At 42.8% G+C, this 25,550-nt stretch overlaps 2 protein-coding genes across 4 annotated transcripts in view; one reads left to right on the top strand and one right to left on the bottom strand.

Moving 5' to 3' along the window:
* The window catches only part of LOC135201375 (uncharacterized), a 34,636-nt gene extending 9,176 nt beyond the window's left edge, over nucleotides 1-25,460 (bottom strand). The window contains exons 1-2 of the mRNA XM_064230224.1: nucleotides 25,303-25,460; nucleotides 3,377-3,546 (exon numbers count right to left, since the gene is read on the bottom strand). Of these exons, the coding sequence (XP_064086294.1) occupies nucleotides 3,377-3,497 (121 nt within the window). The 5' untranslated portion in view covers nucleotides 3,498-3,546; nucleotides 25,303-25,460. The remainder of the gene's footprint in view (nucleotides 1-3,376; nucleotides 3,547-25,302) is intronic.
* Nucleotides 1-25,550, top strand: part of LOC135201374 (zinc finger protein-like 1) — a 227,777-nt gene that overhangs the window by 196,394 nt on the left and 5,833 nt on the right. The gene's annotated exons all lie outside the window — the stretch shown is intronic.

A 25,550-nucleotide genomic window follows, 5' to 3' on the forward strand; every position in this document is an offset into this window, starting at 1 on the left:
AAAAAAACTATTATTCCTCCAAAGGGGAATTGCGGAGAGAAAGTTTTCCTGCTCAGCCATTAGCTAAGACAGAAGGCTCTGCCTCACGCATTTGTGACGTCATAGCGCAGTGTGTATGAATGATCGGTATCATGATCATCTCCATACGTATTTTTAGATTTGCGAAGTGTATTCTGATCTGCATCATGTATGCCTCTGCCTAGAAGTCGAAAGAGGAAGACCTATTTTCTCGAAATTAAAAAGCTAGGCCCTTAAGTTAAAGACGAAGAAGGAGTAACTTCCATTTGGCAGTAGTCGAGAACTGAAATGTCATTGCTGAATGAAATAAGATTTTTTTTATCTAGGTTAACTTGTTTTGATTAACTTTTGGCATTTGATCATTTATTTTTTCTATTGTTGAAATAAGTTTTGACGAAAATGAATAGTAAACAGGATTGAGAAAGAGAGAGAGAGAGAGAGAGATGAGAGGAGAAGAACGAGAGGAGAGAGACGATGAGAGAGAGAGAGAGAGAGAATTGTTCGATCTAAACTTTTCAAGAAACTGTCATTTCATGTTGAATTTTGAATTTTTATCATTTCTTTTAAAGAAATAGTAATTTCTTATCAAATTTTGAATTTTCATCAGTTCTTTTTTTATCGTAGTATAAATTTATATGAAAATGATTACATAGTGAAACGTGCCGACAAAAGAAAATAGACAGGTGCTCATAACCGAGTTTGTTAGGCCTAATGGGAGTGAAGACACGCATGATCCACCAGTACCAGAAATGGTTCACAAAGCCTTCCTTCTGCTGAAGAAACTCTTCATGGCGGATGCGATAGAGAAGTTTGAAGGTTTTTTTGGCAGAGGATAGGTAGAGGAAATTCCATCCAATAGGTTTTTTTAAAGGAAATGACTATCGTACAGTACACTTGCACCCAATGGTGGCATTGTTTACGTGTGGGAGGTTTCACCCATCCTGTGTGTAATTCTAAACTTTTTTGTTTTCAAGTTATTAAAACCTTTTTAAATGTTGTTTTACTTATCACAAGAACAATTCAACAATTAGAAAAAAATTACAGTATAGTACATTGAAAGTACTGAAAATGGGTAGTATAAAAAAAAGTTTGACTGGGTGAGTTGCCTTTGCCTTGGCCCTAATGGAATTATTCCCATAAGGTATTTGTTTCGAATTATGTGAATTTCCAATTCTGCGAGGCCGTCGATCGACCAAATTCTCGCATAATTGGGGACCGTACTGTATAATCGAATCCAATAACCAATTATGCGCATCACTAGATGAGGCAAGTGGCCTGCGCTCCACTCTACACCGCCATGCGAGCTGGAGATTAGGAACTAAAGATGTGGAACATTCACAATTGTGTGACACCAGCAAAATACTTCCTTACACCAGGGCCATGCAAACCTTCTCTGAGCTGGTACTTGATACTCGACTGACGAGAACTTTTCCATCTAAAGCCCACCACAGCAAATATTAACATCATTCTCCCCTTACTACGTTCCAACCCCTACACTTTTTAGTTCTCTGCAAAGAAAAGTGATGAGTATCACAGCTTGGTGAACTAAACAAATTACAAAAGTTTCAGCTTAATTGTAAACATCTGACCAGAAAGAATGTCATACATTCAAGAATTACTCTAAGGTAATTATTTACTGGCTACTTACTAATAGCCAATGGCTGGTAAATAAATCCTAAAAGCAAGACTTTGGCCTAAAGGAATGATGTAACATCAAGAATTACTTTAAAGGTAATTATTAACCAGCGACTTGCATGTAGCCTAAGCCCGGTAAGTAAATCATATATGTGAAAGTTTTGGCCTAAAAGGACGGTGTAACATTCAAGAATTACTTGTAGGTAATTATTTACCAGCAGCTTGCGAACTGCCTATGCCCAGTAAATAAATCATGAATGCAAAAGATTTTGGCCTAATGGAATGACATTAGTATATTCAAGAAACTACTTTTAAGGCACTTATTAAATGGTGACTTGCATGTAGCCTAAGCCTGGCAAGAAAATCATTAATGCAAAAGTTTGGGCCTAAAAGGATGGTGTAACATTTGAATTATTATTTTTAAGACAAAAATATTCCTGGCGACTGCAAGTAGCCAGCTTGTTGATAATCTGAATTAAAGTAATAACAAAAAACCAAAGACAAGACTCATCCATCTCGAAGGCCATGAAACATTGGTGGTTGTGGTAATATGTACAGGCAGTCCCCCGGTTATCGATGGACTCGATTAATGGTGATCAGGTTTTATGGCGCTTGTCTAGCGCCATAAAGTTGGCGATTTATGGCGCCATAACAGGCCAAGTTTTGGTTATTGGCACCCTTAACCAAAACTTGGCGCCATAAATGCCATTAATCACCAAATTTCGGTTATGGCGGTTTTTGTTATCAGCACCCTGCTGAGAATGGAACCCCTGCCAATAACCAGGGGCTGCCTGTACTACCATAATCCGGGGATGTAACCAGAAACTAAGAAAAGGCTGCTGTAAGCACTTGATGTCTAGTTGAGAATGGCAGAAAACAGAATGAGGTGTTACCCAAGTCATTCCTAATACTATTGCTGTTACGGGCAGCACTGTACACCTACACTGAGCAATCAAAGCACTAGAGGCAAAATTTGAATTTAGGCTGCCATATGTGGAAAACTATAGCTATGGAATTAACTGGGTAAGTCACTTAAACAAACCCTGTTTTATAAAGTGGTTAATTCACCTAAAATTTATCGAAATGAAACAACAGTGGCAACAATAACAATAGCAATATGTAACACTGATACACAGTATCACAATGTTAATAATTAAAGTCAAATGGAAGATTATTGATGGAACCTCACATAAACATTGGGAATAAGTTATAATATAAAAGAAAGACCTATGCTAGTGATCGTTACATGTACTTACTAAATATGATATTACATACATACTTTTTGCAAAGCTAAACATCGTACCTATACTGACTAAAAACAAAGTCCTTTAAATTAATAGGGAAAATTACCACTCATGTAATTTACATTTGAGGAGTATCAGCATAGATTTCTTATGTTCATCTATTTCCAACATGTATGCTGTATTTATCTTAGCTGGTTAGTACATTTAAACAATTTCATTTGCTTGCACTTTACAGTACAGGTTAAGGACCTATTATATTTTCCTCTTCTTAAATAATTTAATTTTATTATACATAATACAAATGAAATTAACTTTTTGAAACCCTCAAGATAATTTTATTTTTCACCGCTGTATCATTTAAGCTAACAAATATTTTTTCCCAAGCCCAGAGAGAGAGAGAGAGAGAGAGAGAGGAGAGAGAGAGGAGACAGAGAGAGAGAGAGGAGAGAGAAAGAGAGACGAGAGAGAGAGAGATTTACCTGTCTGAATTCGTGAATGTGATTCAGTAGTGATATACGGGGGAAGGAACTTCATTATGTAAGACTGCCAATGTCGAAGATGAATTTTGCTTGACAACTTCCTCAGGGGAGATAATGCCATTTACAGCAGGTAATTCCTTGGCATCTGTTGAGTCCTTAGTATCTTCAATCTGAAAGGAATTATATTAGATTTACATTAATCAGCACTTGAAAATATACTTAAGATGGAAATGATACAAAAAAAAGTCATGTTTCATATATCCACACCTCCTATTTCATTTACAGTACAATGCTTGACCAGGCACAATGTTAACCAGGGATGGAATCATCAATGAAAAGGTCTTACCCAAGAATATATTTAACTGAGGAAACTTTCTTATTCATGGTATGACTTGTCATTAGCTTACTTGCAGTTGGAACAGCTGCAGGAAAATACCAATTGAAAGGGCTGAGAATAGGTGACTGTTGTAAAATTAACATTTGTATTCACAGGCTTTTCCTATTGTATTAGGTCCTGATGGGTTTGTACTTCCTGTGATACTTCCTTCTATTGATAGGAGGTTCGGGATAACACAGCTCCTCGATGCTGCCATACGAAGGTCAAGTGGCTCCTCGGTATACAAATTTAATTCATTTCCAAATTACAATTTGTATACGGTAATACCCTGAACTTATGCTAGGTTAGGTTCCAGACGCCCTCGTGCAAGGGGAATTTTTGTGTAAGTTTGGCACAGCCTCTATAAATGCTAATATATGCTTACTTCTAAAATTTGAACACTAAATATGACCCTAATCAAGCTTCCTAAGTACTAGGCTAACTTTCAAGTAAAATTAAAGTTAGTGTCATTTCATTTAAAAGTTAGCTTAATACATTACCCTTAAAAATAGAAATAAATGGTTGGTAAAAATATGATAGTTTGTGAAGATTAAAGTACTATTCCTCTCTTCTTTGCTCCTTCCAAATGATCTATTCTTAGAAGTCTTCTCAACCTCGTTTTTAATAAATTCTTTATTCTGCCTCTTTCTCTTTGTTCTGAAATTCCTTTTCATGAACAAACAGCGCTTTTTTATTTGGACTATTATAACTTTTAGTTGTGACGATTGTTTTAGAACGGTGCATTTACAGTTCTACATGGTAAAGGTAAAATTATTAGACATTTAAAATTATCTACTGCTAATTATGAGAGAGAGAGAGAGAGAGGAGAGAGAGAGAGAGAGAAAGAGAGAGAGAGAGAGAGAGAGAGAGAGAGTTACATAAAAATAATTGACTTGCTAATGGCAGCACCTCCCCCACCTGTCACATTAACTTGACATATTTGACAGCTCTGGCTTCGAGCTTCTCTTTAAGTTAAGGACAAGACGAGGGAAACGATAATTTTCATATGCATTTCGTAATTACAGTTTTTATTACAAGTATATAAAAGTACTTTTTTATTATTATTATTATTATTAATAACATAATTAAAAGAGTGAAATGGAAAGGTAATTTTGCTTTTTTAAAATGCAATTACACACAAATTTAGTAATTACAGTTATATTATTAGTATTATTATAATTACTATCATTTAATCTAATGATTACTTAAAAATATTAATAAACATACACACATTTACCATTCTCTCTTCTCAGAGAGAGAGAGAGAGAGAGAGAGAGAGAGAGAGAGAGAGAGAGAGAGAGAGAGAGAGAGAGAGAGAGAGAGAGAGAGAGAGAGAGAGAATTTTTATTTAATGTTATTTACTTTACATATAAAAGCTTGAAAACCTATAAATTACATAAAAAATGACACACTTTTGCAGGGTTTCTCGAGGATACGAAAACCTTGTGTTTGCAACTCGCTCATAATAATTAGTTAGGTTCCAATGAAAAGTTGGTGCTACAGTGATTTGTTGCAACTCGAATCATGTAAGATTGAGGTATTACTTTGTATGTAATTGCTTGGAAAGTATATGTAAAATCTTTTTTTATCATAAAAGTGTCATATTGTGCATGCACTTGAAATAATTGTATTAAAGTGGGTACAATTGGTGGATTTTGGAGTATGGACAAATAACATAATTGAATTCCCATTACTCCTTACGGGAAATATTCGGATCAATATATGAACATTCCAATACGTACAGTACTGGGAACTGGTGGCGCAGCATCGACGTCAAGCATGACATCCACCAAGCACCAGTGTAAATAGGGAGTTATTATGAGAAAATTGTCTGTATGGATAGTTTCACCCACAATGGAAACCACCACTACCCATTGGAACCAGAAAGTAAATTTATTTAGCAGACCTCTATCAATGGTTGCACTAGAGACAATGATGGAGAGGACCAAGGAGTTTAATGCTTGCAACGTACAGACCTCAGCTGAGTTTAATATGATCCACACTCAAAACAAGTAGTATGTGGATACTATTGAAATATTCTTTGTCTGTATGGACAATAAAATCATAAACATCCATAGATAACAATCCTCCTACTATTTGCAGGCAACGGACACACAAAAAACTTGAACAATTGTGGAAGTACACGCTCAATTCCTCCTTCCTCCAAGATGGGACTGCTTGATATGGAAATATGCCCTATAATAACTAGAGCTACTTCTAGATAGCAAGCAACAAGCTGATTGGTACAGTCTGGATACAAAAGATATTAACTTGATTATTTGCAAAAGAAATAAAATTACCCTGATAAAGAAAAAAAGTTAATGAACAAAACTACAACGTGATTCATAGTTTTTATATGTGATTTTTTAAAGATTATATAAGAGGCTGTATCAGAGGGAAATTACATAATATCATCATACATTTGTGTTTGGCTCTAAAGACTGACATAGGAAATGGAGGTGGAGGGATGGGGTGGGGGGGGGGGGGGGTGGTGCAGGAAGGAATGGAGGGAGGAGTTGTTTGGAAGGTAGAGACGAGGAACTATCAAAGCATGTATAGTTTCATTAATGATTTTCTCCTATTCCTAAACCTTTTGAAGCTAGTTCAGTTTTCCCATTAAAACAGTAAATAATGTTGCTATGACGACTGAAAATAAATATCGATACATTTCTGCAAAATCACATTGATAAATGAAATAAGAGAGAGAGAGAGAGAGAGAGAGAGAGAGAGATGAGAGAGAGAGAGAGATAGGAGAGAGAGAGAGAGAGAGAGAGAGAGAGAGATATTATTTACATAGAAGTTCAAATGTATGATTTGGATGTAAGGGTGCCTCTGATTGGCTTATTGCGATTGAGGCATTCACAATATTAAGAGACCCCAGAGCTCCAAGTCGCAATTTTTTTTTTTTTTTTTGCTCTAAAGTCTTCTAAAAAATTGTACTTTACCATGGAAAAGCGTATATTTGCATATGTAGAACTCCAAAGTGGTAGAAAATCCCATTATCTAACAAGGGTGGTGATATGCATGTTTGAAAATGCCAATTTACAAAAGCGTTTTCTCACGATTTTTTTTCTTTCTAATCAGCCCCTGGAGACCCTTAATATTGTGAACGCCCCTCAATTATTATAGGTATTAATTCGTCTACTGACATATGGAATGAGGCTCATCTTTCTTGTGTACATAATCAAAATATTTTCCTTTGAATATCATCCACTCTACACTGAAAATTCTGTCAAATTTGTGTAATTCAATCCAACAGAGGAGGAAAAGTAGTTCCATCTTGAACAGCCAACAGTTCTGTATAATCGTTATCAGAAAAGAATCAAAATTTTGTTTTTGTTAGTAGTATATAGATGAATAAAAATTACTGGAAATATTGAATTCCCAACAGATAGACAGGAGTTTGTATATGATAATTTTATGAAATACATTGGTGACGCTGATAGGAATTCTATTTTTTACACATACTTTGTAGCAGTTGTCAGATAACATTTTTTTAGCTCATTCGTCATGGCCAAGAAATAAAGGATGTCTACCCAAGAAGAAGGAATAAGAGAGGCCAGCTAAGAACAAAGTTTCCTTTCCAGTGACTGCTGCTGAGATAACTCTGACAACTTTTAATACAGTTATTTTTACTATTAACATCATCTTATTATGCCACAATTTTTATCATAATTATCAGCCACTGACTGATGCTAAATGCTCTTTTACTTTCAAATTATACTTAGTTGAATATTATTTACATCATGGTTACTGTGATGCATATCTTTTTTGTTTATTATTTACAAAAACTCTTAACTAGCCTAAAATAAAATATTAATTTTTCATTGTTGCACACAAATTTCATGTCTTTAGTCTTTGCCAGTAACAACTAGTTATACTTTTAAAAACGAAAAATAATAAAAAACAACAATACGGTATTCATTTACGTGTTGGCATGTGTATAAGGGATCAATCACCAACACCAAGTATTTGAAGTGCAATTGCTATTAAAGCTAATATTTGCATCTCAGATCCAAGCCTTGATAGAAGCTTCAAGTGGCCATCTCTCTCTCTCTCTCTCTCTCTCTCTCTCTCTCTCTCTCTCTCTCTCTTCTCTCTCTCTCTCTCTCTCTGATTTGGACGTTATAGGAGCAAAAGTTAACGAAGATAAGTATGGTGTTTTGATTAAGTAGTTCAACTATCCCTACCTTTTCTTCCCGAACAACCTCTACTCCCTTCCAACCTGTCTCCCTCCCTACTTTATATGTCTAAAACTGAAAAAATTTATTAGGGCATACACATACCCTTCATGCCTACGCACTGCAAATGTTCTCAATGACAAAAAAATACAGCAGGTGTCCTTATGCATAACTAACTTCCAAATGACAAGATTTGTAAACACCACTACTATGAGATTCAGGGTCTTTGTAACACGGTTTTTTGGACTTTGCTCCTTTTCAAAGCATCGGATGTAGCTGAAAGTGACATATGTATATTTTACAACCACACAAATTTTGTCAGCATTATCAATAACCTAAACCCGATAGTTTTTAATTTTTACAGAGTAAAAATGATCTAGCCGAAGCCATGGCCAATGATTACGAGCCAAGAGTTGAAAAACATTCATACGTAAGCAAGGTTAAACAAACGCCTTTTGACTAAATGTTGCCCCGCCATCCACCAGACAGAAATTCCATCGGCTCTGAAACCCAAAGACTTATGAATGGCGGAACGATACATAGATGTGGGTGGGGTTATCAGTGCTAGCGTAGTAATACTACTGTAGCAGTAGTGCCGCAACAGTATAGCAGTAATATACATGAATTAAACGTTTAGGCCAACTGCTGGGATCCTTGAGGATCATTTAGCACTTCTTACAACTACTCAAGAAATTAGTTTTATAGCCAAGTTAAATTTTCTAATCCAACAATGCCCATGGTAGCCTTCAGTGTTATCCTGAATTATAACGAGGCCAAAGTGGGTGGAGCCTCATGAAGTCACCATTCTGACGATAATTTATTGGTTGAAGGGTTTAAAGCCAAAATTACGCAGTGGTACCGGCTATTTTTTTTCAGTAAGTAGGTATATAGTCAATGAATAAAAATTGCTTGACATTGGATTATAGCAGTTATCAAAAATCAAGCTTGTCTACTATGTTTTTGGTAATTACCAACTATTCCCTACATCTTGTCAATCTGATTGTGACCTATAAAGTAGACTGTAATTTCTTTGGAAACTTATTTTGGGAGTTAGACTAATAATCAAAGTGTTTTTGTATTTATTAACATATTTTTGTTGGTTTGTTCATTATGACGATTATAGTGGAGAGGTTCCAGAATTTAATAAAGGTGTACTGCTTTGCTTGTATTTAAATTTGTATGTCATTGTTGCCAGAGGTTTAGCCTTCGTTACGTATAGCCAATCATCCATCGAGAAAGAGGAAAGAAATGATATCATAAGTTACGTAACGATATTGCGTTCGAACTTTTCTCTGAGTAAGTTGGCCCGTCTTCAAAAAAGGTCACTTTTACATTATAAGTACCAAATTTATTCAACCTACGTAGTGCAGAATACACTCAAAATTTGTGTGATATAATATGTATTCTGAATAAGCGTTATATTTATGAAATGCATAGATAAAAAGTTGTTGCGAAAAAAACCGTGTTACAGAGGCCCTGAATCTCATAGAAGTGTAATACCCATAGGTCTAATTATACAACTAAGCATTTTAATAATGAGCTAGATCTTTATTCTGTTATGTAGCACATAAAATAATAGTTCTGTTATCAAAATTTAAATTGTCAATGTATTTATGTGTCACGGTCTGTAATATCTTGAGAATATAAAACATGTCTACACAGAATATGTACCTATTATAAAGCATATTTCTTTGGCACAAAATTATGGGTAAATAAATTCCATTGCACTTCATCTATTAAATGTTATTCCAATTTCTCTTGAAGAAATCCTGTGCTCAGTTTAGCAATTTTAATAAACCCCTGTTCAACTTGCAAGGTTTTCCCTGGTTTTTCAAGATGGCTGCAAGGTCTATAGCAATGCCCACCGCGGCACGAACACCAAATTAATGTAGATAACACCACCTCAAGATATCACTGACCCTCTATGAGTGTATTGAGCACATAAATAGGTTCTGTGATGGAACATCCTGAAAATTAGAACAGGCATCAAAGCCAGTGGTCAGCAAAACCAATTCTGCTAGCATGGGTTTTGAAGTTGAAGAATCCTAAGATCCCAATCAATCCCTTACATACTAGAAAGGATCCTCCATCAGGAGAGAGAAAGGCAACATATCAGCCTCCCTGGAATGCTCTCTGGATAGTAGTCCTTAGCACTTTTATCTAATGATGCTGTACATGGAAAAACCAACAAACCATGATTACATACTTGTACATAGCATCCGAGCACTTGCTGTATGTTCAAAAGTAGCACACACACACAAACACACACACGTGCAACTAACTGAAATTATTTTAAGAACAGCTACCAACCTGAAGAAGACACGACAATAAAAAAAATTATTCCATAGAATCATACTTGCTAAAAACCAATTAGTGAATCGCTCAGGACCACACTTGGAATTTATTGATGGGATCCATAATATGGTATGGCCATCCAAGGGTATTGTGAACATACACACAGCATCATGATTCTTGACCAACCACTTCTCCTAGAGCTCAGTCCCTGATAGGAGGGAAAGACCAGTAGTCTCCAAAATATGAAGGAACATTTGTGAGAAATACAGGAGGATCACCCAGATAGATTCCAACCCATCCCCCCAACACATTAATCCACCATGAGGAAGAAGTCAAAAGGACAGAAGGGAGTAGGTGGAAATCATGTTTCCTACTCACAGTTTGGTTTTCTCTCATTCAAAAACCCTGTTGTGACAATCAAGACGACAGGAACAACAACCGAAGTCTTTGGGCAGAGCTGTGACTTGAGAGAAGAGGAGAGTTAATAATAAGTGTCAGTTTATATCCACAGAAGAAAAAGGAAGAGATGAAGGGGTAGGGAAGCACGATCTTTCTGCGAACCTATTTAAATCCCAAGAATGAATGGAACTACACAAATACGTTGTATATAAAGACAGGGACAGGGAGACATTTTGAACCAATGCACAGCAGCACATGAAAAAATTACTTCAATTAACCACCTTGTTATTAGACTCCAGTGGTCATTTCCAGTTTATTCCAGGAATAACTCTATTGAAAGATTGTTTTTTTTTTTTCTTGAAGGAACAAAAATTTATTATATCCAGTAAATACAAGTGGTTTCTGAAGATTCACTTGACTTATAATATTTGTGAATATACTACATATAAAAAGCCAAACAACCAAGAGAATTCATTCTTTGTGCATTAGTATCTACACAAGCAATACAGTTAATTCAGTTTACTAGATCAAACAAGAGCACTGGATTAAATTTCACTAAATATGATATTGTTAGTATACAATAAAGTTTTGTACATACTTACCTGGCAGATATATACTTAGCTTAGGTCTCTGACGGTCACGACAGAAAATTCAAAACTTGCGGCACACGCTACAGGTAGGTCAGGTGATCTACCTTACCCGCCGCTGGGAGGCGGGTGTAAGAACCAGTCCCCCTTTCTTGTCAGGTTATTTTCTTCCACCTGTCTCCTGAGGGGAGGCTGGGCGGGCCATCAATCGTATATATCTGCCAGGTAAGTATGTACAAAACTTTATTGTATACTAACAATATCATTTTTGTACATGAACTTCCCTGCCAGATATATACTTAGCTGATTGACACCCTTGGTGGAGGGAAAGAGACATATACTACTTAGAAAGTGGGGACAACACATGTTAAAGGAATACATAATATAAACTCTGGTTCTTACTGATTTAGGCAAGAAGACTTGATAGTTACTGTCTATTAGTCTGCGTTGCCTAAAGACGTCTCAGCGAGGGCGTGACCTATGGCTGAAGAAACTCTTTGGGTTCTACCAATGGGAACTGAGTCCACTTACTTGGCAGAATCCAAGCAGGATCTGGTCAATGGGGATCAACCCGCTACATGCCAGAGCCTATCACTACCAATTGCAAGGAGCCTCAAGCACAACCGATCACCTAACCAAATACTAACATTAGTATACGAAAGAAGGAGCTGCCTCCTGCAACCTCCTTCGTACAACCAAAAAACTCAAAACTTAAAACTAACAGGGAAAAAGAAAAAAAAGGATTAAAAAGGATGTGTTTCAGCTCCCTGCCCCAGCACTGAATCACCGATACGTAAGGGGCCTAGCCCAAAACACTTATCATACGTAATCGATACGTCCCTTAGGTAGTGATTAGAGAAGACTGATTCACACCTCCAGTGGCCTTCATAAGGTTTTGTAATGACAAATTCTTCTTGAAAGCCAAAGACGTCGCGATGGCCCGTACTTCGTGCGCCTTGACTTTCAGAAGGTTAACTGTGCTGATTGCAAGAAGTGTGTGCTTCTCTAATAATATTCCTGATAAAGAAATGAGAGTGCATTTTTAGATAAGGCCTACTGGGGTCCCTTACAGAGCACCAGAGATTGCTCTCATTAGCGGCAAGTCTTTTTCTTCTCTGAAGATAATATTTCAGGCTTCTCACCGGGCAGAGATCTCCTCTTCTGTCCCGACTAAGGAGGATAAGCTTTTGATTTCGAAGCTCCTGGGCCACGGCGAAGAAGGGTTTTCATTCTTGGCTAGGCAAAGCCGGAAGAAAAGAGCAAACGCGGAGCCTCCTTGGAAACCTACCTCCCCTTCTAGAGCCTGCAGCTCGCTGACCCTCTTCGCTGACGCTAACGCACAGAGAAAAAGAGTCTTCATCGAAAGGTCTCTGAACGAAGCAGCATGGTGGGGAGGTTCGAACCTTGAGGACCTCAGGAAGAGCAGCACGACATCAAGATTCCAGCTAGGCACTAAGGAGGAGGTTCTTTTAACCGTTTCAAACGATCTGATTAAATCATGGAGTCCTTCGTCCTCAGATATGTTAATCCTCTATGACGAAAAACTGAGGAAAGCATGCTCCTGTATCCCTTGATGGTGGAGACAACCAACCCCGCATTTTTCCCTCAGGAAGATAAGGAAATCTGCAATCTGAGTCACAGGAGGTACTGGAGGAGGAAACTTTATGAGTCCGCACCAGCGTCGAAAAACATCCCACTTCGGACTGGTAGACTCTAGATGTGGAAGGTCTAGTGCATTGGCAATAGCCCTTGCAGACTTTGCCGAAAAGCCCTTAGCTCTGACGAGACTCTTGATAGTCTAAATCCAGTCAGACTGAGAGCGGGGAGGTTTTTGTGAAACCTGTCGAAGTGGGGCTGTTTGAGCAGATCGACTCTTAGAGGTAGGGATCTTGGAACATCCACCAGCCATTCCAGTACCTCTGTGAACCAGTCGTGGGCGGGCCAGAACGGAGCTATCAACGTCATCCTTGTTCCCTCTGACGCTGCGAATTTCCTTAACGTTTCCCCTATAATCTTGAAAGGTGGAACGCGTAAAGATCCAGATTCCTCCAATCCATCAGAATGCATCTATTGCCACTGCTCGTGGGTCTGCAATAGGGGAGCAGTATAGATCTATCCGCGCATTCCTGGAGGTCGCAAATAGATCGAGATGGGGCCTGCCCCCCACGTCCTCCACAGCTCCTGGCATACGTCCGCGTGCAGAGTCCACTCTGAGGGAAGGACTTGATTCCTTCTGCTTAGCAGATCCGCTCTGACATTTCTTTCTCCCTGTACGAACCTGGTGAGAAGCCTTATGTTCCTTTCCTCTGACCACAAGAGGAGCGATCTCGCTGTCTCGTACAGGGAGAAAGAGTGAGTCCCCCCCTGTTTCCGAATGTAAGCCAGGGCTGTAGTGTTGTCGGAGAGTTGATCTGAACATATTTCCCTTTTGCGAGGGGTTCGAAGGTCTGAGAGCTAACCAAATCGCTGTTAGCTCCTTCTTGTTGATGTGCCAGGACACCTGATCCCCCATCCAGGTGCCTGACACTTCTCTCGACCCGAGAGTAGCTCCCCAACCTTTGTCCGAAGCGTCTGCATACAACACTAGGTTGGGTTCCGAACCTGCAAGGAAAGCCTTCCTTGAACAATAGAGGGTTCTAGCCACCAACGTAGATCCTCCTTTATCTCTTGCGAAATCTTGAACGCAAAGTCCAGACCCTGATATTTCCGATCCCAGTTCCTCGTCAGGAGAACTGTAGGGGTCTGAGGTGCAACCTTCCTAGAGAAACGAATTGCTCCAGCGAGGAGAGTGTCCCCAACAGACTCATCCACTCCCTCGCTGTGCATACATCTTTCTCTAGAAAGATGCCTACCTTCTCCAAACCTCGGGTTATCCTCTCTGGGGGACGGATACGCCCGAAAAACCTGAGAAGCCATCAGAATCCCCAGATAGATACGCTCTTGACTGGGGATTAGCTGTGACTTCTCGAAATTCACTAGCAAACCCAGAGAAGCTGCTAGATCCAACGTCACTCGTAAGTCCTCCAGACATTTTCTCCTTGGATTTGGCCCTGATAAGCCAATCGTCCAAGTAGAGGGAAATCCTCACTCCCTCGAGATGAACGCCACTGGCAACGTTCTTCATCAGTCCTGTGAATACTTGGGGGGCCGTGGAAAGGCCGAAGCATAGGCCCTGAAACTGAAAACCACGTTCCCTCCCCACATGAATCTGAGATATTGCGAGAAGAAGGATGGATCGGCACATGGAAAGTAAGCATCCTGAAGGTCCAGCGACACCATCCAGTCCCCTGGGACGAAGAGCTGCTAAGACTGATGACGTCGTCTCCTATGCGAACTTCCTCTTCTTCACAAAAGACATTCAGGGCGCTTACGTCCAGAACCGGTCTCCATCCTCCTGAGTTCTTGGGAACTAGGAACAGACGGTTTGTAGAAACCCGCTGAAAGAGGGTCTTGAACCATCTCTATTGCCTCTTTCTCTAACATCAGCTCTACCGCTAGAGCGAGGGCTTGATTCATTAGTGGGTCTTTGTATTTGGCCACCAGTGCCCTTGGAGTGGTGGTCAAGGGCGGTCTCGAAATGGAAAGGGAATGAGGTTATCCCCTCTTGATGATCGCGAGGGACCAGTTGTCCGCCCCCTTTCGTGCCCAGACATCTGCAAAGTTCAGAAGTCTGGCACCCACAGTTGTCTGGAGGACACCCCCCGAACTATTTCTTGGCCCTAATAGACCGGGAGAAGGTCCTTCCTCTTCTAGGTGGTCTCGAACCTCTGGAGGAAGAAGAGCGAGACGAAGGTCCACCTCGAAAGGGTTCTTGCCTACTTTGAGCCTCTTTCTTCGTCTTCTGCTGAAACGAAGGTTTCGGAATTCCAGCCGAGCGAGCTAGCATATCCTGCGTCGCTTTTGCTGATAACGAGCTGGAGATCGTTAATAGTCTTTTGGGGAAGAGTTTGCCGGGAAAAGCTGTGAATACAGCAAGGAAAAGCTCTCTTGTGCGTGAGAAACCGCCTTGGTAAGAAAAGAGCAGAAAACGGCTCTTCTTTACCACTCCTGCACCAAAAAAGTGAAGCAATTTCCCCGGAACCGTCTCTCACTGCCTTGTCCATGCAAGACAGAACCGCGTGGAGGTCTTCAGGCGAAAGAGTGTCTTGCTCTTGAGTCCTCTTAGCCAACACTCCCAGGGTCCAGTCAAGAAAGTTAAAAACTTCTAGACTCGGAAACATTCCCTTCAGAAGGTGATCCAACTCGCTCATACCCCACGTCGTCTTCGCAGAATTCAGCGCCGAGCGACGTGCGGAATCGACCAACGAAGAGAAGTCCGAGTCTGCAGAAGAAGGAAGAGTTAGACCCAAGGGCTCTCCTGACTCGTACCAGAACCCCATCTTACCCGTCAGCTTGGACGGGGGGAAAAGAAAAACTGTCTTGCCTTCCTTCTTCTTTTGAAAGCAACCAGTCGTCAAAGTTCTTCATAGCCTTCTTCAGGACACTGTAGGCTTCATCTTAACGACTGAAGACTTCTTAGCCGTATTAGTCGTTGAAAAATAAGGACGGAGGAGACGGAGGAGCAACGGCCGAAAGAGACTCCCCAAAATCTTGCAAGAGGAGGTCTGTAAGTCTCTTATACGAAGAAACAAACCGAAGCATCCTTGGGCAAATCTTCCTCCGAATCAGCAACAAATTCTTCCGAAGAATGACGTCTAGAAGCTCTACTGCCCGGAGGAGAGCTAATCCTTGGAGAGCGCCTGTTCGGAGAGCGCCTACTAGGCGAGCGCCTACTGGAAGAAAAACCACCGGGAGAGTGCTTACACGGGGAGCGCCTACCAGGAGAGCGCCTACCAGGAGAGCGCCTCCTACTTGGGGAGCGCCTACTAGGAGAGCGCCTACAAGTGAAGGCCCGTCTGTCGGAAACAGATTCTAAGTCCACAGAAGAGCGTCTGGAAAAGGGAGAGCGCCTATCAGGCTCTCTGCGCCTGCTAGGTCTTGGCGCCTGCCATCCTCAATACGCCTGCCAGGCTCTTGACGCCTGCCACGGGGAGAGAAAACATCCACAGAGAATCCCTGTCAGAAGCGCGGCGCTTACAAGGCTCTGAGCGCCTATCCAATCGGGAGTGATCTAACGGAGGAGAAAACTTCCGTTGCCGCCTACCAGGCTCTTGGCGCCTACTAGGCTCTTGGCGCCTACTAGGCTCTTGGCGCCTACTAGGCTCTTGAGCTACTAGGCTCCGAGCGTCCGTCAAAAGGAGAGAGGCCACCAGGCGAAGAACTCTTCCTTCGCTCCTGACGAAAACTAGGCTCTTGACGTCTGTCAAGCTCTTGACGCCTAACTGAAGAGGAGCGGAAATCCTGAGGAGAGAGCCTGCCTGGCTCCTTACGCCTTACATGCTCACAACTCTTGCTGGGAAGAGAGGAGAGCCTACTCGGAGAAAGATCCCGAGCTTCAGCCTGCACTTCTGACCTCCTACTAACAGGCTCAAAAGCTCTTCTAGCCAAAGGAGATTTAGTCGAAGGAACGTTCTTAGACTTCTTCACCGGAAGTGTGGCGTCCTTTCCGACGATGAGAAGTCCCGGCAATAGACTCCGCTAAAAGCCGCAATCTGCGCCTGCAGACCACCAGGATACGCGCAGGAGATCTCTTAAACTCCTCTACAGGGGACGAAGTCCGAGAGCGAAACAGGAGAAGCGTAGCCGGACGAAATCTTTGGTTTCTCTTGCGTTCCACTTCTGGCTCTTCCGCGAAGGATTCGGGGCTGGAAGGAAGGGCGCAAGGATCCTTCCAGGGCCTCTTGAGAGGGCGAGACGACTCCAATGCGCTCCATCTACGCTAGGAGAAAGCGACGAAGATGACGAGAAGCACTGGCGCAATAACTCCTTCTTGGTTCGATCCAAGGCAGCCTGGGAACGAGCAACAGGAACTGCCGAGGGACGCCTGACCGGTGGGGGTTCTCCCTAACCTTCCTGCGGCTTTCGACTTTCCTCTCCACTGGTCTGGGAGTCTGGAAGAGGTCTTAGGCCTGGAAGCGTTAGTGAGCCGGTCAGACGCACCCTCCACTGCACTAGGGGCACTGCACTGATCACTTGCACTATCATCACTCTTACCTTGTCGAGAGCGAGCAAGGCTCTCCTTACTCCTGATCGAGGCTCTCCCAGAAGCAACTTCCGAAAACGAATCTTCGGTTCAAAGCTGGGCGCAGGGGCTGAAACTGGAGAAGGAACTACTTCTACTACAGGATTCTCAGCGTCAACTTCACTCACCCTCGATCTACTAGAACTCTTTGAAGAAGCCTTGCGCACCCTATCCTTCTCTAACTTTCTCACATAAGAAGAGAGAGCCTTCCAACCATCCTCATCCAAATTCTCACACTCTTTGCAAGGGTTAATAAAAGAGCATTCATTCCCTCTACACGACTCACATCCGAGTGAGGATCTAATGCAGCTTTAGGAAGCCTAACTTACATCCTTCTCAGAACAAACCTAAATAAACTAGGTTTCTTAACTTCAGAATCATCCATGATTATAGATATGTAAGAGAAATCCAAAAGAAAAATCCAAAAAACAGTCCAAAAAAGCGTATGCCAAGCCAACAAACAAAGGGTACTTCACCAAAATCCAAATCGTCGGCAACGAGAACGAATTTTAACTATTCGTAAGGACTGAACAACAGGTGTTGTCCAGCCGCGACAGAAAATAATCTGACAAGAAAGGGGGACTGGTTCTTACACCCGCCTCCAGCGGCGGGTAAGGTAGATCACCTGACCTACCTGTAGCGTGTGCCGCGAGTTTGAATTTTCTGTCGTGACGTCAGAGACCTAAGCTAAGTATATATCTGGCAGGGAAGTTCATGTACAAAAATGAAATTGTTAAGATACAATAAAGTTTTACACATACTTACCTGGCAGATAAATACTTAGCTTATGTCTCTGACGTCCGACAGAATTCAAAACTCGCGGCACACGCTACGGGTAGGTCAGGTGATCACCCCCTACCGCCGCTGGGTGGCGGTAATAGGAATCATTCCCGTTTTCTGACAGAATTTTTCTTCCCCCTATCTCCTGAGGGGAGGATGGGTGGGCCATTAAACGTATATATCTGCCAGGTAAGTATGTGTAAAACTTTATTGTATCTTAACAATTTCATTTTTACACATGCAACTTACCCGGCAGATATATACTTAGCTGATTGGCACCCTTGGAGGAGGGTAAGAGATAGTTACTCAATATGAATAGCAATTCAAAAAACAGGGAAAACAACTTTTGTTGTAGGTACTATAAATAAACTTAAATACCTTGATTCCTACCTTATTGGGCAGAAGACTTCATGAGAACTGTCTATGAGTCTGCTTGCCTCAAGAGTTCCAGTGAGGGTGAGACCTATCACTGAGAACCCTTCTGGATCATGTCAATGGGGGCGAGCCCGCTTACTCCGACAGAGCCTTATTTGGATCATAACCAATGGGGCCTATCCCACTTACAGGTGTAGAGCCTTCACCTTTGTCGTATCAACGGGGACTAACCCTCTTACAAGACAGAGCCTAGGTCCAAAACATTACAAGGAGCATGAAAACAACCAATCTCGACCACCTGACCACACTACTTTGTACACTACGAATTGAAAATGGTACTTTTTCCTGACCACTTTCAATCGACCATAAAAAACAACACCACAAGATTAAATTCCTAATCTATCTAAACTAAGCTAGATTGGTTTCAGCCCCGTCCCAGCACCGAATCCGCAGACACGTAAGGTCCGAGAGAGAAGCACTTATCATAAGTCACACGTACATCTCTCAAATAGTTAGACGCAAACACAGAATTGCATCTCCAATATGTGGATCCAATTAAGTCGTTTAAACGACATATTCTTGTGGAAAGCTAATGAGGTTGCTACGGCTCTGACCTCATGCGCTTTCACTCTCAGCTGCCGAGGTATTCCTCTTCACAGGCAACATGTGCTTCTTTAATAGTTTCTCTGATAAAGAATGCCTGTGCATTCTTGACATCGTTCTTCTCGGATCTCTTACCGAGCACCAAAGGCTCTCTGAGTTTCCTCCCATTTGTTTTTTCCTCTCTAGATAGAACTTGAGGATCCTTACCGGACACAAAGTTCTCTCTATTTCTCTCCCTACCAGGGAAGTCAATCCTTTAACTTCAAACGTCCTTGGCCAAGGCTTAGAAGGATTCTCATTTTTTGCTAAAATAGGGGTTAAATGAACACACTGCAGAATCCTTCCTGAAGCCCACTGTGCCTTCTAAAGCCTGGAGTTCACTAATCCTTTTAGCTGATGCTAATGCAAAGAGAAAAAATCGATTTTCTAGTCAAGTCTCTGAACGTTGAGTTATTGGGAGGTTCAAATTTCTCTGACATGAGAAACCTCAGTACCACATCCAGGTTCCAGCTGGGTGGTCTGGCTGTCTTGGACTTCGAAGTCTCAAATGATTTAATCAAATCGTGTAAATCTTTGTCATCCGTGATGTTTAGCCCTGTATGTCTAAACACCAAGGAAAGCATACTTTTATAACCTTTTATAGTCGAGACTGCAAGGTTACATTTTAGTCTCAAATATAAGAGGAAATCTGCTATTTCCGTCACAGAGGTACTGGAAGAGGATACATTCTGATTCCTGGCCCACCTTCGGAACACTTCCCACTTCGACTGGGTACACGCGTAAAGTTGACGGTCTCCTGGCCCTTGCAATTGCCTTTGCAGCAGCGCGTGAAAACCCCTTCGCTCTGACGAGTCCTTCGACAGTCTGAAGGCAGTCAGACCGAGCGCGGGGAGGTTTTTGTGGTATCTGTCGAAGTGGGGCTGTCTGAGAAGATCGTTCCGTAAAGGAAGGTACCTTGGAAAATCTATCATCCATTCCAGTACCTCTGTGAACCACTCTTGAGCTGGCCAAAATGGGGCGATAGGGTCAATTTTACTCCTTTCGTCAGAACAAACTTCCTTATTACGTTTCCTATGATCTTGAAAGGAGGAAAAGCGTAGCCGTCTATTCCTTCCCAATTTAGGAGGAGGCCGTCTATCGCTACTGCTCTGGATCTGAAATCGGAGAGCAGTAGTTCTCCAGCCTGGCATTCCAATGAGTTGCAAACAGGTCTATGTTTGACCTTCCCCATAGGTTCCAAATTTGATTGCAGACCTCTGAGTGTAGAGTCCACTCCGTGGAAATGACTTGATCTCTCCTGCTCAACAAGTCTGCTCTGACGTTTTTCTCGCCTTGTATAAACCTCGTCAAGAGTGTGATGTTCTGCTCCTTTGACCATAGAAGAAGCTCTTTCGCCTCTTGTACAGTGAGAGGGAGTGAGTCCCCCCCTGTTTTCTTATGTTAGGCTAGAGCTGTCGTGTTGTCGGAATTTACCTGCAACACTGGAGTTTGCGACTTGGGCTTCCCACTGCCTGAGAGCCAGATGCACTGCCACTAACTCTTTCTCTGTTGATGTGCCAGGACACCTGTTCCCCACTCCAGGTGCCTGACACTTCTCTCGGGCCCAACGTCGCCCCCCATCCCGTCTCCGATGCGTCTGTAAACAACACTAGGGAGGGGTTCGGTAACTGCAGCGATAGTCCCTCGTTCAGTCTGCCTGGTTCTAACCACCAGCTGAGGTTTTTTCTTTATCTCTCTGGACAGAGGAAAAGATTCCCACAGATCCTGATTCTTCTGGTCCCAATTCTCCTTCAAGAAGAATTGAAGAGGTCTTATGTGAAGCCTCCCTAGAGAAACGAACTGTTCCAATGAGGAGAGGGTCCCCAGAAGACTCATCCATTCCCTCACGGAACATTGTTCTTTCTCTAGGAAGGTCTTCACTTTTAGAATGCACCGTTCCTGTCTTTCTATGGACGGAAACACTTTGAAAACCCCGAGAATCCATCAGAATCCCCAGATAGACAATGCTTTGCTGGGGATCCATCTGGGATTTCCCGAGGTTCACTAACAGTCCCAGAGACTGAGTCAAGTCCAACGTTGATCAGGTCCTCCAGACACTGATCCCTGGATTGCGAGCGAATCAACCAATCGTCGAGATACAGCGATATCCTTATTCCTTTTAAATGCAGCCAATGTGCTACATTTTTCATCAATCCCGTGAAACTTGGGGAGCTGTGGAAAGACCGAAACAAAGGCGCGAAACTGATATACTTGGCCCTGTATCATAAATCTTAGATACCTTCTGGACGAGGGATGGATGGGTACATGAAAGTAGGCATCTTGGGAGATCCAATGACACCATCCAATCTCCTTTTCTTAGCGCTGAAAGAACTGACGACGTCGTCTCCATCGTGAACGTTGTTTTGATCACAAAGTGATTCAGAGCGCTTACGTCCAGCACTGGTCTCCACTCCCCAGAGGCTTTTGGTACCAGAAAGAGGCGCTGGTTTTTTAAAGGATCTCTGTATCTTGCCGCTAACTCCCTTGAAGTGGATGTTAAGGGCGGTTTTCCCTGAAGGGGATCAGGTATCCTCTCTCGAGGATCGAGAGGGACCAGTTGTCCGCCCCTCTCTGAGCCCAGACTTTCGCGAACCTCAAAAGTCTGGCTCCTACTGGAGTCTGGAGGACTCCTGTCTCACTGTGGCTTCGAGAATGGCCTTCGAGAAGATCTCTCTCTTGAACGGCCTTCTACTCTTAGTTGCGGGTCTTGAGGTTGTTCTTCCTCGAAAGGGCTGTTGGAAAGACACCTTATTCGCTGTTCCCTCTCTCTTAGCCATCGGCACAGCCGGTTTAAAGCCTCTTGGCGGACTGAGCAAGAAGATCCTGCGTAGCTTCTCCGACAGTGATCTGGAAATGTCCCTCACTGTCTCCTGAGGAAAAAGGTATTCCGAGAGTGGAGAAAAAGCAAAGAGGATCTCTGTAATGGCGAAACAGACTTGGAGAGAAACGAGCTATAAACTGATCTCTTTTTTTGAGCACTCCTGCTCCAAAGAGAGATGCTACTTCTGTGGATCCATCCATGACTGCCTTGTCCAAGCATGAAAGGACACTTGATAACACCTCCATAGTCACGAACTCCGGATCTTGCGCTCTTTTTGCTAGAGCTCCTAAGGCCCAATCCATGAAGTTGAAGACTTCAAGTGTGCGAAATAGACCCTTGAGTAAATGGTCCATCTCGCACATTCCCCAAGACGCTTTAGCCGACAGTAGAGAGCGTCTTCTAGAAGATTCTACTAGAGCAGAAAAAATCCGCGTTTGCGGAAGCCGGAAGGCCTAACCCATGGGTTCCTTCGTGTCGTACCAGACACCCGGCTTACCTGTCAATCTAGACGGAGGACACAAAAACACCGTCTTACCTGCCTCCTTCTTAACCAGGAGCCAGTTCTCCAGATTCTTGATGGCCTTCCTCATAGATAGAGTTGGCCGCATCTTGACAAAAGAGGGGGATTTTGCCAACTTAGTACTTGATAGCAGAGATCCCGGAGAAGGAGGATCAGCTGAACACAGCGAGTCCCCAAACTCCTGAAGAAGTAATGCAGAAAGTCTCTTATAATCAGAGACTCCTACTTCTTTCGTCTCTTCCTCCTCCGAGACTTCCTCCAAAAGTTACATTCGGAGAGGGAGACTTCTTCGGTGAAGAAGTCCTGGCAGGTATGCGACTCTTATCCTTCAAGAGCTCGTCCGAAGGAGCCGCCAGTTCAATACCCGAGATATGTTTCCTCGGTAAAGAACAAAACTCCGCTTTACTTCTCTCCCTAGGTTCTTGATACCTACTAGGAGAGGATCGAGAGCCTGAGTTATTAGGCTCTTGGCGCCTATCCGGAGAAACACTCGTTTCTATTCTCGAGCGCCTACTATGAGTAGGGCGCGAATCCAAAGTCAGGATCCTTTCAGGCTCTTGGCGCCTGTGAGGAGAGGCGCTTGCGCCTACTCTTCTGTAACTCTTAGGAGTAGGGAGCGCGCCTGACAAAAGGCTCCTTTCAGGCTCCTGAATCTTACGAGGAGAGGCGTCAGAGCCTACTCCTGATCTACCAGGATTACGGCGCAAATCCCTGGAAAGGCTCTTTTTAGGCTCTTGCTGCCTTTGAGGCGAAGCGCTTGCGCCTACTCTTGATCGTCTTACAGGAGTAGGGCGCAGATCCTCGATTAGGCTCCTTTCAGGCTCTCGACGCCTGCTAGGAGAACGGTAAGCGTCCGCTCTAGATACTCTTCCAGGAGTAGGGTGCGAACCCCTGTTTAGGTTCTTCGTAGAATCTTGGAACCTACTAGGAGAGGCGCTTGACTCCCCTTGAAGAAAGCCTATCATAAGGTCTCGAGTAACTTAACGAGACTCGATCATCCAGGCGTCCTATCGAACGTTGGCGCCTTCTAGAACAATCATCCTTAGAAGGAGAGCCTTTCTCGCTTCTATCTCTCTTAGTAGAGCGCTCTCGTTCTTTCCTACCACTTGCAGAGGAGATCCTACTCCTCGGAGATCGTTCGACAGATACGAACCGATCGTCTTCTCGCAAGGAGACTCTTTCCTTACTCCTACAAGGAGAGGATCTAGCGCCTACTTCCTGCCGCTTTGCGCTATGACTCCTAGCTTCCGAGCTTCTACGAGGAGAATACCATCTTCCCTGTCTCGACGAAGTTTCAAAGGAGTCGTCTACTCTAGGAGGCGAATAGGCTCTTACTGGAGAAGATCGTCTATCATACTCCTCCTTTCTAACCGAACCTCTTGACTGGAAGAGAGGCGTCCTTCCTGCGAGAAGGCTCCTTGCGCCTACTAGTCGAAAGCGAGCCTACTAAAGAAAGAGAGATTCTCTTGGAGGTCTAACAGGAATCTCTTAGTAGATGACCGAATCCCTTCTGAGAGGATTCCGGATCCTTCATAGCCTTCTTAGGCGCAGGAGAATACTCCGGAAAAGGCTCCGGGCTGGAGTCAAGAGCGCCTACTCCTGGAGGTTTCCAGGCTCTCTTGAGAGGGCGCATTTGGAAGAAGAGCTCCATCCTCGTTTAGGAGAGGACGAATCAGAGTCGGAAAACCACTTCCTTAAGAGGCTTTTCCTATAGCTCTCTATAGCAGCCTGGGACGAGTCTACAGGACCTGCTGAAGGGACGCCTGACCGTTGGGGATACTCTACATCCCCCTGCGGCTTTCGACATTCCTCCTCCCCTGGGCATGGGAGTCTGAAAGAGGTCTAGGCCTAGGAGCGATGCGGAGTCGGTCAGACGCCCCCTCCACTGCACTGGGGACACTGCACTTATCACTAGACACTTCACCCTTACCATGGTTTATTTGCTGTTGCAAATTGCGGATTGAAGCTTCCACAGCGGCTCTCTCGGCAGACACATCTGCGGGTTCGCTGCGGGGGGAAGGAGCTGAAACCAAAAAGGAAGATGGGCGAAGCTACTACAGGGTTAGAAATACTATCCTGTTCCGCAGAACAGGATCTACTGAACTTCTAGCTGAAGCTTTTCTAATCCTATCCTTTTCTAACTTTCTAACATACGAAGTTAGTTCTTTCCATTGTAATTCAGTTAAGTTCTCACATACATCACACGTATCCTTAACCGAACAACCTCCCTCCCCCTACATTTTACACAAACAGTGTGAGGGTCCAAAGTAGCCTTAGGCAACCTCACCTTGCATCCCTCATTTACACATACTCTAAACAGAGTTCCAGGTGTTAAATCGGACATAATTACTAACTAAATCCAAACACAAAGCGTATGCCAACAACCAAAGATCAAATACTTCCAAATAATCCTCGGCGAAGCAAGCAAGAATTCTAAGCAGGAGCTACCAACAAGTTGTTGTCAGCACCGGCGACAGAAAAATTCTGTCAGAAAACGGGAATGATTCCTATTACCGCCACCCAGCGGCGGTAGGGGGTGATCAACCTGACCTACCCGTAGCGTGTGCCGCGAGTTTTGAATTCTGTCGGACGTCAGAGACATAAGCTAAGTATATATCTGCCGGGTAAGTTGCATGTGTAAAATGGTAATTTTCTTCTCTAGTCTTTATTTTATAATGCTTATTAAGCAGCACTTCTTTATACTTCTCACGTATTCCTGCACTGGCCAAAAGATTACTACTTTGTGAAATATTTTGATCTGAATATCTGTTTAGTTTAAACTTGTTTTTTGAACAGTGTATCTGCATAAGAAATGACCAGAATTGTTACCAGTGGAAGCCACAGGCCTGCCCTTGCCCATGGGAAGGCAGAGAGAACTTCTCTTAAATGGTCAGCAACAGGAGACACTAAATTCGATGCTGGAAATACAGGTGAAGAACAAGCTGGACAACTGTAGCCAGCTGGTGCTGTGTTGGAGGTAAACGTGTAGCCCAGTCATTTAGGCAATCTATGTGAAACACATCTGCAAGTTATATAAAAAACAATAGAAAATCTAACAAAATTGAGGAATAATGTAC

This window comes from Macrobrachium nipponense, chromosome 28 (genome assembly GCF_015104395.2).
Source record: "Macrobrachium nipponense isolate FS-2020 chromosome 28, ASM1510439v2, whole genome shotgun sequence".
NCBI lineage: Eukaryota > Metazoa > Arthropoda > Malacostraca > Decapoda > Palaemonidae > Macrobrachium > Macrobrachium nipponense.